General features: G+C 39.7%; 2 protein-coding genes across 6 annotated transcripts in view; one reads left to right on the top strand and one right to left on the bottom strand.

Moving 5' to 3' along the window:
* Window positions 1–6,856, top strand: part of chordc1a (cysteine and histidine-rich domain (CHORD) containing 1a) — a 53,424-nt gene extending 46,568 nt beyond the window's left edge. For 4 of the 5 annotated variants that reach the window (XM_067986338.1, XM_067986336.1, XM_067986340.1 and 1 more), the window contains one exon: window positions 569–1,045. In XM_067986338.1, the coding sequence (XP_067842439.1) occupies window positions 569–727 (159 nt within the window). In that variant the 3' untranslated portion in view covers window positions 728–1,045. Of the gene's footprint in view, window positions 1–568; window positions 1,046–4,358 lie in introns of those variants that run through there. The other variant, XM_067986337.1, reaches the window with a different exon arrangement.
* Window positions 6,857–8,112: 1,256 nt separating this feature from the next.
* naalad2 (N-acetylated alpha-linked acidic dipeptidase 2) overlaps window positions 8,113–13,047 on the bottom strand; it is a 128,792-nt gene continuing 123,857 nt past the window's right edge. The window contains exon 18 of the mRNA XM_067986334.1: window positions 8,113–9,324. Coding sequence (XP_067842435.1) covers window positions 9,138–9,324 — 187 coding nt within the window. The 3' untranslated portion in view covers window positions 8,113–9,137. The remainder of the gene's footprint in view (window positions 9,325–13,047) is intronic.

The raw sequence follows: 13,047 nt of genomic DNA, 5'->3' as shown, positions 1-13,047 counted from the left end.
ACCCGCGAAGAATTCTGCGTTCTTCCAACTTTCGCCTCTTGCACGTCCCCACTCCCTTCACCCTACCATTGGCGGCCATGCCTTCAGCCGTCACGGCCCTTAGCTCTGGAATTTCCACCCTAAACCTGTGCCTCAACACCACTCTCTCCTCCTTCAATCCCCTCCTTAAAACCTACCTCTGACCAAGCCCCTCCTTAAAACCTTCCTAATGTCTTCCCCTTTGGCTCAGTGACAATTTTAGTCTGACTACGCTTTTGTGAAATGCCTTGGGACATTTTCTTATGTTAAAGGCATTATAATGTATGTTGTTTTTCCACTTTAATAAAAAAAATAATTTCCAGATCAACTCCTTGGGTCAGAGTTGCTTCTACTTCTCTTTCTAGTGAAACTCTGGTCTTAGAGTGTTTAGTGCCTGCCAGTACTAGAATTTATAATTTGCACATCTTGTTAGGTACTCAATGCACTGTATATTGCGCTTGTTTAAAAACTGGTATTTTCTTAAATTAGAAAATAGGCAGTAAAATAATGTATTTTGCTTTTTTTCACTCTGCTCCTCTCCACCCTGTAGGTCATTGATGTTAAGAAGAGTCAAATTAGTATGACACCAGCTAAGATTGAGATTACTATGAAGAAAGCTGAACCAGTATTATGGGCTAGGCTTGAACTACCTCCGCCGCAACCTCAGAAGAAAGCACAAGTGCCAGAATCAAATGAAGAAGATGATTGAAAGAAACTGGGACCAATTTGGGAATGTGAAATGGGGAGGTGAGAGGAGTGGAATCGATTTATTGTGTAATACATTTACATTCTGTAGCCCCATTTTGGAAACATTAATTTTCACAATTACTTTGTTTGCTGTACTTTTGGTGTGGTGGCAAAGCTTGGAGAGATATTTATGAACAAGCTGTATTACACCTTGCTGTCATTTTAAGCTGCACAGATTTTTTTTGTGTAACCTATGTGACTCCATTATTATGCTCCAAAAGCTATGCCAGCATCCTCACAACTTGATTAAAATTAAATAAAGACCACTTTTTCCATTGTCTGGAACACTGTTACGTATTAGAATTCTTTTTACATAGCCTTGTAAAAGCACATTTTATTCCTGTTTTTTTGAAAATATAAGCAAATAAAACAATCCACTGATACTGCCTTATATACTTTTTATAATTGGACTACCTAAGGTATGAAGATCCTAATTTTATTTTCATTGGATGGCTAGGGGGAGAGGTTGGCATAGTAGAAATTAAACCCATGTTTTTAGCTGCATGTATTGTGGTTCATGCTGCTCTGAGATTAGCCTGCATGTTAGCTGGTGCTATTGCTGTTTGGGGTATGGTGTTGCCTCCTTGCTATTCTGGAAGATTTCCTTCATGCTGCTCTTTTCGTGAGGGTTCAATCACATGCTTGTAATTTGTCTAAAGATCAACCAGTGAAAAGGTTAGTAGAGTATCTTGGGGTCAAGTTGTCTCCAACATGACACACCAGGCAATGAGATTGGAACCGAACCATTCTGATAGAATCGGTATTCCAATACCTGAACCCAGCAGATCTGCAAGGTGCAGTTGAAAATTTATTACCCAACTAGACTTGTTGCTGGGACCTAAGGGGAGGAGCTTAGTGGATTTAATAAGTTTTTAAAATGGTAATAGAGCAAATAATGGGACTTAAGATAAATAAATCCTTAGGACCTGATGATTTCCACCCCAGGTAATAAAAGAAATAGATAAGGAAATTGCTGACACATTACTCATAATTTTTCAAAGCTCTCTAGATTCAGGAATTGTGCCTTTGGATTGGAAAATTGCATATTGCTCCATTATTTAAGAAGGGAGGAAGAGGGAAACCAGGTAACTACAGAATTCTGAGTTATCAGTTGAGGGGAAGTTACTGGAATCTATCATCAGAGACAGTAAGTAGTTGAATTTTTTGAGGTCACTTGTGGATAGGGGAGTATCTATGTTGTCTATATGGACTTACAGAAGGCATTTGATAAGGTTCTGCTGAAGAGATTATTAGCAAAAATTAGTGCACGGAATTGGAGTTGACCTTGTGACATTGGTTGGTTGGTAGGAGACAATAGGGATAAAGGGAATGGTCTCTGACAGGATGTTCCCCATGGATCTGTACTGGGTCCTCAACTTTTCACCATATATATTCATAACTTAGATGAAAGAATAGAGTTGAATATCCAAGTTTTCAGATGACACTAAGGTAGAAGGCACAGTAAGTTGCATAGATGGGAGCAGGAAGTTACAAAAGGACATAAGATAGATTAAATGAGTGGCAGATGGAGTTCAGTGTAGGTAAGTGAGGTCATCTACTTTGAAACTGAGAAACACAAATTGGAATATTTTCTTAATGGTGAGAGACGAGGAGCAAAGGGATTTAGGTGTGTGTGTATACAAAAATCATTAAATGCCAGTGCACATGAACCATAAGTAATCAAAAAAGCTAATGGAATGTTGACCTTTATCTCAAGGGGGTTAGAACTCAAAAGTAAGTACGTGATGCTTCAGTTGTAGAGAGCTTTGGTCGGACCCCATTTGGAGTACTGTGTTCAGTTTTGGGCACCAAACTTCAAGAAAGATATATTGGCCTTGGAGAGGATACAGCACAGATTCATCAGAATGATAACAGTACTTAAATGGTTGAATTATGAGGCTAGGGTGCATATACTTGGTTTGTATTCCCTTGAGTTTAGACAGTTGAGGGATGATCTAATGGAGGTGTTTAAAATGATAAAGGGACTCGATAGGGTAGATACAGAAACTATTTCCTTTGGTTGGGAAATTCAGAACAAGGGAGCATAATCTTAAAATTAGAGCAATGCCATTTAGGAGTGAAATGAAGAAGCACTTTTTCATACAAAGGGTATTGGAAATCTGAGACTCCCCCCAACCCCAAAAAAGCTGTGTATGCTGGGTCAATTGAAATTTTCAAGACACAGCAATAGACTTTTGTTGGGTATGGAATATGGAGCAATGGTGGGTAAATGGAGTTGATGTATAAATCAGCTATGGACTAATAAATGGTGGAACAAGCTCGAGGGGTTGAATTGCCCACTCCTGTTCTGAATGGACTTGCTGGGGGCTGAGATTTTTCCAGTTGGTTTCAGATATCCCTACACACCAGCACCTGAATAGGACAAGCAGCAATAAAATTACCAATGCTCAGTGCTGCCAAACTTTGTGGTTTTAGTTGGCTACATTCCAACAGGCTCTTGTTAACCTGTACTTGTGTTTTCTGGGTTGAGGTAGAGGTGCCTCTCTGAGGAGGGGATTGCACCCTAATATAAGGCAAACTACTGACGGTATGCAAACTCTCAGTTGTTTGCGTTGGAGACTTTTGAGCGTAAAGAGCTCTTTCCATGCAAATCTGTTCAGTGTGGACTACCTCCTGTGCTTTTGCTATAACTGAAGAGATTTTAATGAAAGAAATTTTTTGATACTGCCTTAAATTATTCCATCATAGCTTATGCCTTCTCTGAATTTTCAAAACTTTGTTTTGCTTTCCTACATAGATAGTGACAAACAGCTGAGTCATAAAACATGATTTTTATTTTCTCCTTTAAATGAGATATGATGTAATATGAATGCATCCCTGTTAGATCAAAGCACTTCCTTTCTGAAACCAATCTTTTTTTAATGCCTGTGCTAAACGCAGCATAAATATTTTGTTGATTGTATTCTTGCTGGTCGGAATCTAGTTGAGGTTTGCTCTTTATTGTTATGCAGTAAAATAAAAGGAAGGTCTGTTTAGCCTCTTTGCAGCTGAATTTGACGGTTTTCTGGAGTGCCGAATGGTCAAGAGAAGTAACGGATTGGAGAAAATTGGTTAGGTTGCTCCCCAAAGTGCAAGCCTTAAGGCACTACAGTGCTTGCTCGTTATGGGGGAAGCTAACTCGGTATCTTGTACTAAGGCGACCCAGCTCCACTAACAGCAATTACTTACATGCATAATCCTAAAACCTCTTCCACTTTAACGGCCTCTTCCCCCACATCTCTCCCATGCCATTTGGCACACACTCCTCAACTACTAGCCTTCCCCGCTTTAACTCATCTTCTTGCAGGACAAATTGGTGCAGTCCCTGCCAGAGACAGGCCACTGGTAGATGAGGTATCCTCACCATTTCAAGGAGACACCATGGAGTTTGCAGCAAGGCACTCAGCCAGTGCAGTAGGAGAGGGCAAGGTCAGCAGAATAGTGCTGGTGCCAGGTTAGTGACTGAACACCTACACTGCCCCCCTGGTTGCTTGAAGCACCACACAGCCATAACCTTCCACCCCCTTCTCTGTTTCCTTAAACCCAAGGGGTAATGATCACCCATTCTTAGCTTCTACCCTCCTTTTTTGCAGATTCACCACAGTGAATGGGGTGCGGGGAGTAGGACCAGGACAACCAGCAGTACCAGCAGCATGATACTGGTGCCTTTCAGGACAATAGCATATGCCAGCTGTCCCCCTCCGAGCACAACACCCATTGAATGTGGGAGACATAACCAGGCTACCCAGGAGAAAGTTCCAGAGATGCAGCCAGGAGCAGCTCCCTGCAGGGAGCAAGCTGGCCCAAGGCAAAGCCACTTCTATCCCATAAGCTTTTGTCGAGCACGAGGAGCCAACCAGTTCCTGTGATCTTCAGGTGGCACCTAAAAGAAGCATAAGAATGATGAAATACATATGTAGGCATCCAAGGGAAGTATGGTGTTCAGAAACAGTAGGCTGATTGTGTGCACTTTGGAATTCACTAATAAAATAGAATGTGCACTGACATGGTGCTTTATTATTGATGGAAGTTAGCATCATATAGGGAAGGTTGCACTTATGTGATGCTGATATCTTCACTCATGATGATGGGCATACTTGTGTAGGGTAGAATGCTGATGTGTCATCATGTGGTAGGATAAGTAGTGGATTGAGGAAATACCCTTTTATTGGTAAATGAGGGAGGAGGTAAGGCTGTGGTGTCAAAGGCACTGTACAGCAGCAAAGACTTCAATGATATGTCTTGTGCTGCGATACCTCTTACTGTTAATGCTGCCCGAGTCTCCTGTAGTGCTCGTCCTCTGATACATGGCATACAGAAGTATCCCCATAGGGAATGCTCCTGAGAAGCTTTGACTGGGCAGGTAGGTCTGTTGGTGGTCACACCCTGTCAGAAGCAGTTAGAAGCAAGTTTAAGTAGCTATAGACAGAATAGGAAAAAAAAACTTTAAAAAACATATCCCAACTACAGAAATCTGTCTTCAAAATCTCCACACTCTTCTGTGTCAGGGACTCCTCACTTGTGCCTGTGTCAGCTGGGCCTGGCAGTTGTTGTGCCTTATAAATCTCAGTATAAGTTACCCACGGTGGATTAGGAGTGTAAAACCAGGAAATGCAGAGTTGGTGTACCAATGGCTCTCATTTTAACATATGCAAATGAGATCAGTTGGGACTTGGGGTGTAGATCATGGGAAGGCTGAAAAGTGCATGGAAAGTCAGGAGAAGTGGTTAAATTGCAGAAATGATTTCCATCCAATTTTGCAGCCAGAAAAAAATTCCTTTGCTGTTTACACACCATTAATGTGCTGAAAACAGCAAGGAAATTCAGCCTCCAAAATGTGTGTAGTTCAAAACACAGAAGTGGATTCTGTAAATGACAATACTAAAATCAGTTATAATTTTCCATTTACCCTGAATTTATCCAGAAATGTAATAATGTGTGTGTACCACAACAGTTGTTGCTCAGACTGTTGGGATTCAAATATCTCAAACTATATGACCATATGAAGACCAGGCACCTTAAAGTAATGTTTTTTTAAACATAGCATTACAGATGAATAGTAGTACCGTTTCTTAAATTACCAAAATTGTACTCAAAACTCCATTTGATGCCCTCTGGTACGTTGGCTCCTGCTTGTAACTGCTATGTGTAATTGATTCTTTGATGGAACAGGTGAGGAACACAAAAGCTCTGCACAATAACTAAACGTACAAGTTTAGCAAAAAATATTTAAAACTGCCTTGATATCAATGCAAATAATAACTATATACAAGTCTTTCATTTGGGAGAAAATGTACAAATGTGAGTAATGTACTGTATAGGAATAAATATTACCTCCATCTTTACAACTTGTCACCATACTTAGTCCTACTATTCATATTTATTTCCTTGGTGATTTAGCCAATAAAGTGGACTAGACTATTGTGAATCTTACAGTGCAGTAGTATCCCACATGAAGTCTAGAGATCTAAGGTCTGTCCCTTTTTTCTGGCTATAATGCAGCCCATTGGATCCAGTTTCTCATTTTGCTTCATTATCAGGTTATCAGCTTCCTTTCTTTCATATGCAGTTTAAAATTACTGAGAAAAATAATCAGTGTTAAAATTTAGCATAGTGGTCTTCCTGCTGGCTTGCTGAGTAAATCTACTGTGTCTGGTACTGGGCTGTAAAGACCAGGGAAAACCTTGCTTTGATCCCTAAATAGTGGAGAGAAGCTGATTTTAGCCAGGACAGTTCAATACCTTTGGAAGAGAAGAAGGAAAACAACCTTGCCAGTAAAGCTTGAGGTCTTATTCAACAGGGCTGGATTGAAAAACATTATTTCAACCTGTTTGTTGTTGATTCTTAATTAACTGATGAGAAACAATTATCTCACAGGCAGGTATTCAAATAAATAAACCTAATAAAGTAGTTGGTTTCTCGTTGGAGCTTCGTTATTTATGACATAGATCCACAAAGGCTGGTAATGCGTGAAATGGTTCCACATGCTCTTGCCATTCATAACATCTGGTCTTTCAAATATTGAATGTGAAGGAATCTGAACAAATTACCCATAATCTCCAGTTAGAAATAAAAATCTTACATTAAAACAGATTACTGAGTTCTGCAGTCTTTATTTCTTTCAGTATGTGTTCCATTTATATCATGAAAGTTGTCCTAAAATCTTTCTAAAAATAGCAGATGCTCTGCTCCTGGTGATTATTTATGGTAGGAGAACTGTGAAATTCAGGCATGATATCAACATGTTTTACAATGCAGGTGTTTGAAACACTTTTCTCATTCAAATAGCCTGTAAAGACACAGACTGCAGCAGTTCAAGAAGGCGGCTCACCACCACCTTCTCAAGGGCAATTAAGGATGGGCAATAAATGCTGGCCTCGCCAGTGACGCCCACATCCCATGAATGAATTTAAAAAAAGTTTTCAATAGTGGAGTGTAAACTGTACAGGGATCCAAAGAGCTTTCTTATGTGTATATCAGGTCACAGCTTCATCCCAGTGCCATTTTGCATTAAGAGCTTACACCAAGTGTATGTACAGATTTATTTTTTGAAACTTCATGTAAGTTATATTTCACAAATACTAAAGTGAATCCCATTTCGTTTGCAAATAAAATTGAAGAGGATTGCATTTAATTCTAATAATTGCTTTACTGTCAGTGGTGAAGGTTAGATATCAAAAACAGCGCAGTTGATGACTCTGATGGCAATTTTTCTTACTGCTCCCCACAACTGTATCACCTGCTGCACCTTGCAATTAAAACATGCACATTAGGGTATAGCCGTAGAGCTCTAATCATTTTGGATGTCATGCATAACACAAACTTTAAAAATGTATTTAAGAACTTGCAGATTGCCAATCAATAACAAATTAGAAAAACCTCATCTCTTACAAGGTTCCCTCAACCTCATATGTCCAGCACTATAATTTTAAATGTAAATAAAAAATTGACAGCCAAATTTATTCTTTAGGTTTCTTACAATAATGTAACCATTGCTGTTTGTATTCTTTATCTAAACTATTAGTTTCTTTCAATAAAACATTCATAAACATTAATGAAGACCCTGAGTTTATCTCCATTAAATTAGCACATGACCAATAGAGTGTTCGCCAGCTATATTTTAGGCACTAAATATCAATCTTACGCTTTTAGCTGGAAACAGAAGTTGTACAGAAAAGAATGTAGCCATAGATTAATGAGAAAGTTTATGTTTCTTAAATTGAATGTTTAAGCATAATGAAAAGTTAACTATAATTCCCTGGATACTTCAAGACAAACCAATTTTTATAAAAAAGAACAACTGCTGAATCACTTGAACTTTCAATTATAAATTAAAAGAATAGCACATTGTTTGGTTAATATTTTAATTCACTGAAAACAATAATTTTTATCCAGCCCTTGAATACCTATTGTACAGTGTTGTACACAAACTATGATCAAGACACTCTAGAAAGTATGAATACAAAGAGAAGTCTAAATATGTTAGTTCATGCATACTGTCAACTACAGTAGGTTCACAAAAGCCAAGTGATCTGTCTAATCATTCACATACACTACAAGGAAGAGAAGGAAAATTGTAGCCATCCCTAAAAATTTGGATGAAATTACAATTTTTAAAAATTGAATGTAAATGAGGAATGCACTCAAAAAGGTACAGGTGAACCATAGAAAGATACTACATGAGTTGGCTATGCTCTGGAGCTTTGAATTGTACAATGACTAGAATACTGAATTTAAATACTGTAAAATACTAACTTACATTGTTAAAAGTCACATTGTTAAAAGAGCCAAAGTCCTTAATAATTCTCACATTTAAGATTATTTGCTTTCAGTTTTGTAAGGTCAGTTGTACTTTATCCCACCGAATTGAATGAAAACATGAAATTGATAGCAAACAATGGCAAGTTTCACAGACTTGATGCTACTATAAACTGTTAAATTACAAACTTAAAATTGCAACTTGTATTACTTTTAAGTACTTCTGGTAAGTATTTGAGTGTTGATTACAACTTATTAAACATCATGGTTTCTCCATTTTATATATAAATTTTCTCAGCTTGACATGTTCTCTACTTTTTTTATGCAGCTGGATCTTCTCTAAAATCTCACGTGCAGTCTGGAATATCCTACTGTAGATGGAAGATTGACTACTGTAGATTTTAATACAGATCTAACTAAATGAGAACAGTACACCTCATACAGCTGTAGAGTAGATTATAGTGAATAAATGATAATGTGCCCTGTTTTGCTTGGACAGATTCATTAATATTTTCCAAATGGTTATTCATGATGAGATGGTCTTAATGTCACATCATTAACTCCTTATCTAACATCTTTTCCGCCACATCTCAAAACCGTAAAACTAAATAAAATTACACTTCTTCTAATGTCCCAGCAGAAGCCTGCACTGTAAAGGATGCAACAGCAATCTGCTCTTTCACTTCTTGCCAGGCTTTGCGCTGATCAGGAGCACTGGCTATGTCAAATAATGCATCATAGATTCCTGGAAAAGATTCTCCTGCATACTTATTATGAGTGCTGGGAGCATAAATGATGTGTCTATGGGAGAAAAAGAAAATTAAAAATGTCAAATGCCACATTTAATATCAATTACATTAAGTACTGGCAAGACTGGCATTCAGTATACATCATTGATGCCTGCTTAATGCTGTGTGCTTACTGAAATTAATTTACCAGGGTCTCACCATAAATGAGGCTTTTTAAAAATATAATTACTGTAACACTGAGGTCAATTGTTGATGTGAGAAGTTTCCAGATTAACAGCTCCAGGTGAGAAGAAACCAAGATGAAATGATTGGATTTTTAAAAAAATTCTTATATTTTGAAGGGAGCTGGACAAGCTCCTGTGCGCGGAAGACATCTTGAGTTATAGACGGTAGGTGGGATGATGAGGATAGTGGTAACCTGTGTTTTTTCGCATTAGATTCTCAGGAAAGTACATTCATGGCTCTTTTAAGAAGCTATTGATCCTTTAGGTGTACATTCACATTTTATGAAAGAGTACATTTCCATTTAGAGCTACTCTTAATTTAAAGATGCTTAATTTGAATTAAAATCATTCAAAAAAATACCTCTGCTGTTTTATTTAAATTGCTTAATTCACATTACTGGATATTTCAATTTTTTTTTTGAGCCACAAAAGACTGAATTATCAGGAGTAAGATGTATATTTTATTAAGTCATGTACATTTCATGAACATATGAAGAAGGACAGGTAAAGACCAGATGGTCCTATAAGCATGGTGTTATTGCTGCACAACATCACCTCCATCACATCTCACCTCCCCCATGCAATCTTCTGGGAAAGGCAAAAAAAAACCTTAACACAACTCTGGGAAATTTTTATTGCATGGTGCTTACAGGAGTTCATAGATACATCCAGATTTCTTCATTTGACTGTGCTTGCACTGGAAGTAATGCAGATCAGGGGGCTAAGGCAGCTTGGTTGATCTTGGTTTCTGGGTTGGTCTGGGAATGGGGAATGGGGAGGAGGAACTCTTGCATAGTAGTGCTCATATTGGTTGGAGTCATTGCCCTTCATGGCCAGTGGATTGGTGGCTGTACTGGGCCTGAGGGGCCAGTTTGTATTGAGTACATCTCCAAAGGAAGGGCCACAGGCTGCATGGTGTTTCCCCAGTTCCAGACATATTCCAAAACATCACTCTTTCTGATTGGCATATGTCCCAGTCATGGTTGTTATGGGGAGGGTTGTACTTCATGGTTCTCTCTTGATGAGCCCAATGGGAGGTCCAGAATCAGCAGGTCAGCAATTTTACAGAGTGCTGAGTTTGCTGGTTGCTGTGGTAAGGATGAGTGCGAGTATTGCATCAGCTCCACCATTGGTGGCCGTACCTTCAGCTGCCTGGGCCCTTAGCTCTGGAATTCCCTCCCTAAACCTCTCCGCCTCTCCTTCTTTAGGACACTGCTCATAACCCACCTCTGTGACCAAGTTCCTGTGAAGCGCCTTGGAGTGTTTTACAACGTTAAAGGTGCTATATAAATGCAAATTGTTGTTGGGCACTCAACTGGTTTCCTGCAACTGCTGTGCTGCCTGAGGGAGGGATAGATGGAATAAGTATCTTAAATATTGAGGCTGGTCTCTTCATGGTCAGTGATGCAGGACCGGGGAGGGGGGGAGGGGGGAGGGGGGAGGGGGAGGCGGAGCAGCGCCTTTTCAGATGTGATTTTCTTTTTTAAGAACGATGTTTGCTGGGGAATTTTTGTGGCTCTTCTCAGGTGTATTTTACATAGACAAGCACTGGCTTTCTTTCTTGCAGTTCTTAGGGCAGATATTTCTGTTCCTGAACCTGTTAATATTGGATCACCGAGCGCATCGGGGAAAATTGGGTGGGAACGATCACATGCCTATGAGGAAGCCTACCCAATTTTCTAAGCATTCATTTAAATGGATGGAATATTAGGCAAGCTCCCTTACACGCATGTACTCTCCCTTGCCTGCTTTTCCTCTATGCTCTGTACCTGAGTAATCTAATGTGTCCAGATGCAGCAGTAGGAAAATCAGCCCCATTACATTTCATGGGGGAATGGACTGGTTGGAATCAACAATGGGGTCTGGTGCTCCCTGCTTAGGCTTCTAACCAGGTCATGATATCAAACAGCTGCAGCTTCTGCTTTATGCACTTACTACCATTTTCTAGTTTTCTCTTCCAACCCTCCTTTCCTGCAGTTTTCCTACCTCATTCTCCTGTAGTTTCTCTTTCTTTTGTTACCGTAATCCTCCCCCTCCCCTTCCAGTGCCAGGTATTTTTTTTAATGTAATTTTACTCTGCTGTCTTTGTCCTATCTCTCCTGCTGCAGCTTTCTTGCTTTGTGCTATTTAACCTTTTTCTCTCTCCTGTTTTTCCCCCCTTTTCCTGCAACAACTGCACTACTTCAAGGTGGTAGGGAGTCAGACCACGCAGAAAGTGGAAGATCATGGGTCATCTGAGCCATTGGAGCCTCAGCCTCCAGGAGTGAGTAGGTTGTATTTTTTTTAAACCTGGAGGCACGTTGCAGCCATACACGGAGTGCCAGCTGCAGTGGGTCAGTCAGGAACTATACGACTGCAACTTTGCTGAGCGCTGGAGGTTTAGTAAATACATAAAGAAAAAAACAAATTTGGCAACAGATTTGGGAAGGCACAGCCAAACAAAGTGCTCAAAATAGCAAAAAACCTTGGATGGTCACAGATCTAAGGGGGAAAAAAACAAATCGGAAGCCCTTTAAAAATTCCAGTCATACGATGAAATCATGGGGAATTCTTTAAATACATTAGTGGATCGCCCCGGTGATTCGGAAAATACGGTCTTTCTCTCTCCTCTCTATCTGTTCTCTCAGGATCACGGAGAGTGGGGCATATCAGTATGCGAGCTTCCCTTCTGTCACCTTTCACTTGTATTCCTGTCCTCTTTGTTGTTTTCTGTCTATGTTCTATTCTGTTTGGCTTCTCTCTCCTGATTTAGTTATGCTTTTGTCTGTCGTTGTCTCCCCTCTCTGTCTTGTTCTGATTCTTTGTTTCCTCCTTTTGATTCTGTGTTTTCAGGTGGGGGAGTGGGGTTGTGCTGGGGCCTTAGGTTGGCTTTTGAGCCAAGGACAGGTGCTCTCGGGTTGCAGACTGGTCCTTAGGCTGTGGGCTATGGGCGGCAGTTTGAAACTGAAGTCAGGAATGTTGCCATGGTCGCAGACTGGTCTTTGGGTCAAAGATGGGTTCCTCCTAGGGCTGCAGGGCCATGTGGACAGTGGAAGTGGATTGGGCCAACACCAAAAAACCATGGTCAGGAAGGAGATGCTGGAGAGCATAGTGTCACAGTGCCATCTAACTTAAGACATAATTAGATGTTTCTATCTATAATCCATAAATGCATACAATTTATTGCTAGGGGATTTTTTTTTATTATTAATTACATAAAACACATATAGCGGCAGTTGCCCCCGGACTCGGTGACTATTGCACGTTTCTATGACCTTGTCTCACATATTCCAGTAATTCTCCCATCACCACTGTAAAACTGATTATGGGGAAGATCTCCACTGTTTGCTATTTGTAATTAAACTAATAAAAGGGCTCATTTAAATTTTGCTGCAAACAGTTATTTTCCTACTTTAGCACATTACCTGTCCACGACATTTACTTGAGCTGATTAACAGCAGTTTATAATTTTATCTGAAAGAACCCTGAAGTGAATCGATACAGATAACGCAAGTAGCACAAGTAATGCAGTCATATTACAAAGTTAGAATCATAGAAAGGTTACAGCACGG

The sequence above is a fragment of the Heptranchias perlo genome, chromosome 6 (genome assembly GCF_035084215.1).
Source record: "Heptranchias perlo isolate sHepPer1 chromosome 6, sHepPer1.hap1, whole genome shotgun sequence".
Taxonomy (NCBI): Eukaryota; Metazoa; Chordata; class Chondrichthyes; order Hexanchiformes; family Hexanchidae; genus Heptranchias; species Heptranchias perlo.
Note: the sequence above shows the minus strand (reverse complement) of the source record. Positions and strands in the feature narration are given on the sequence as shown.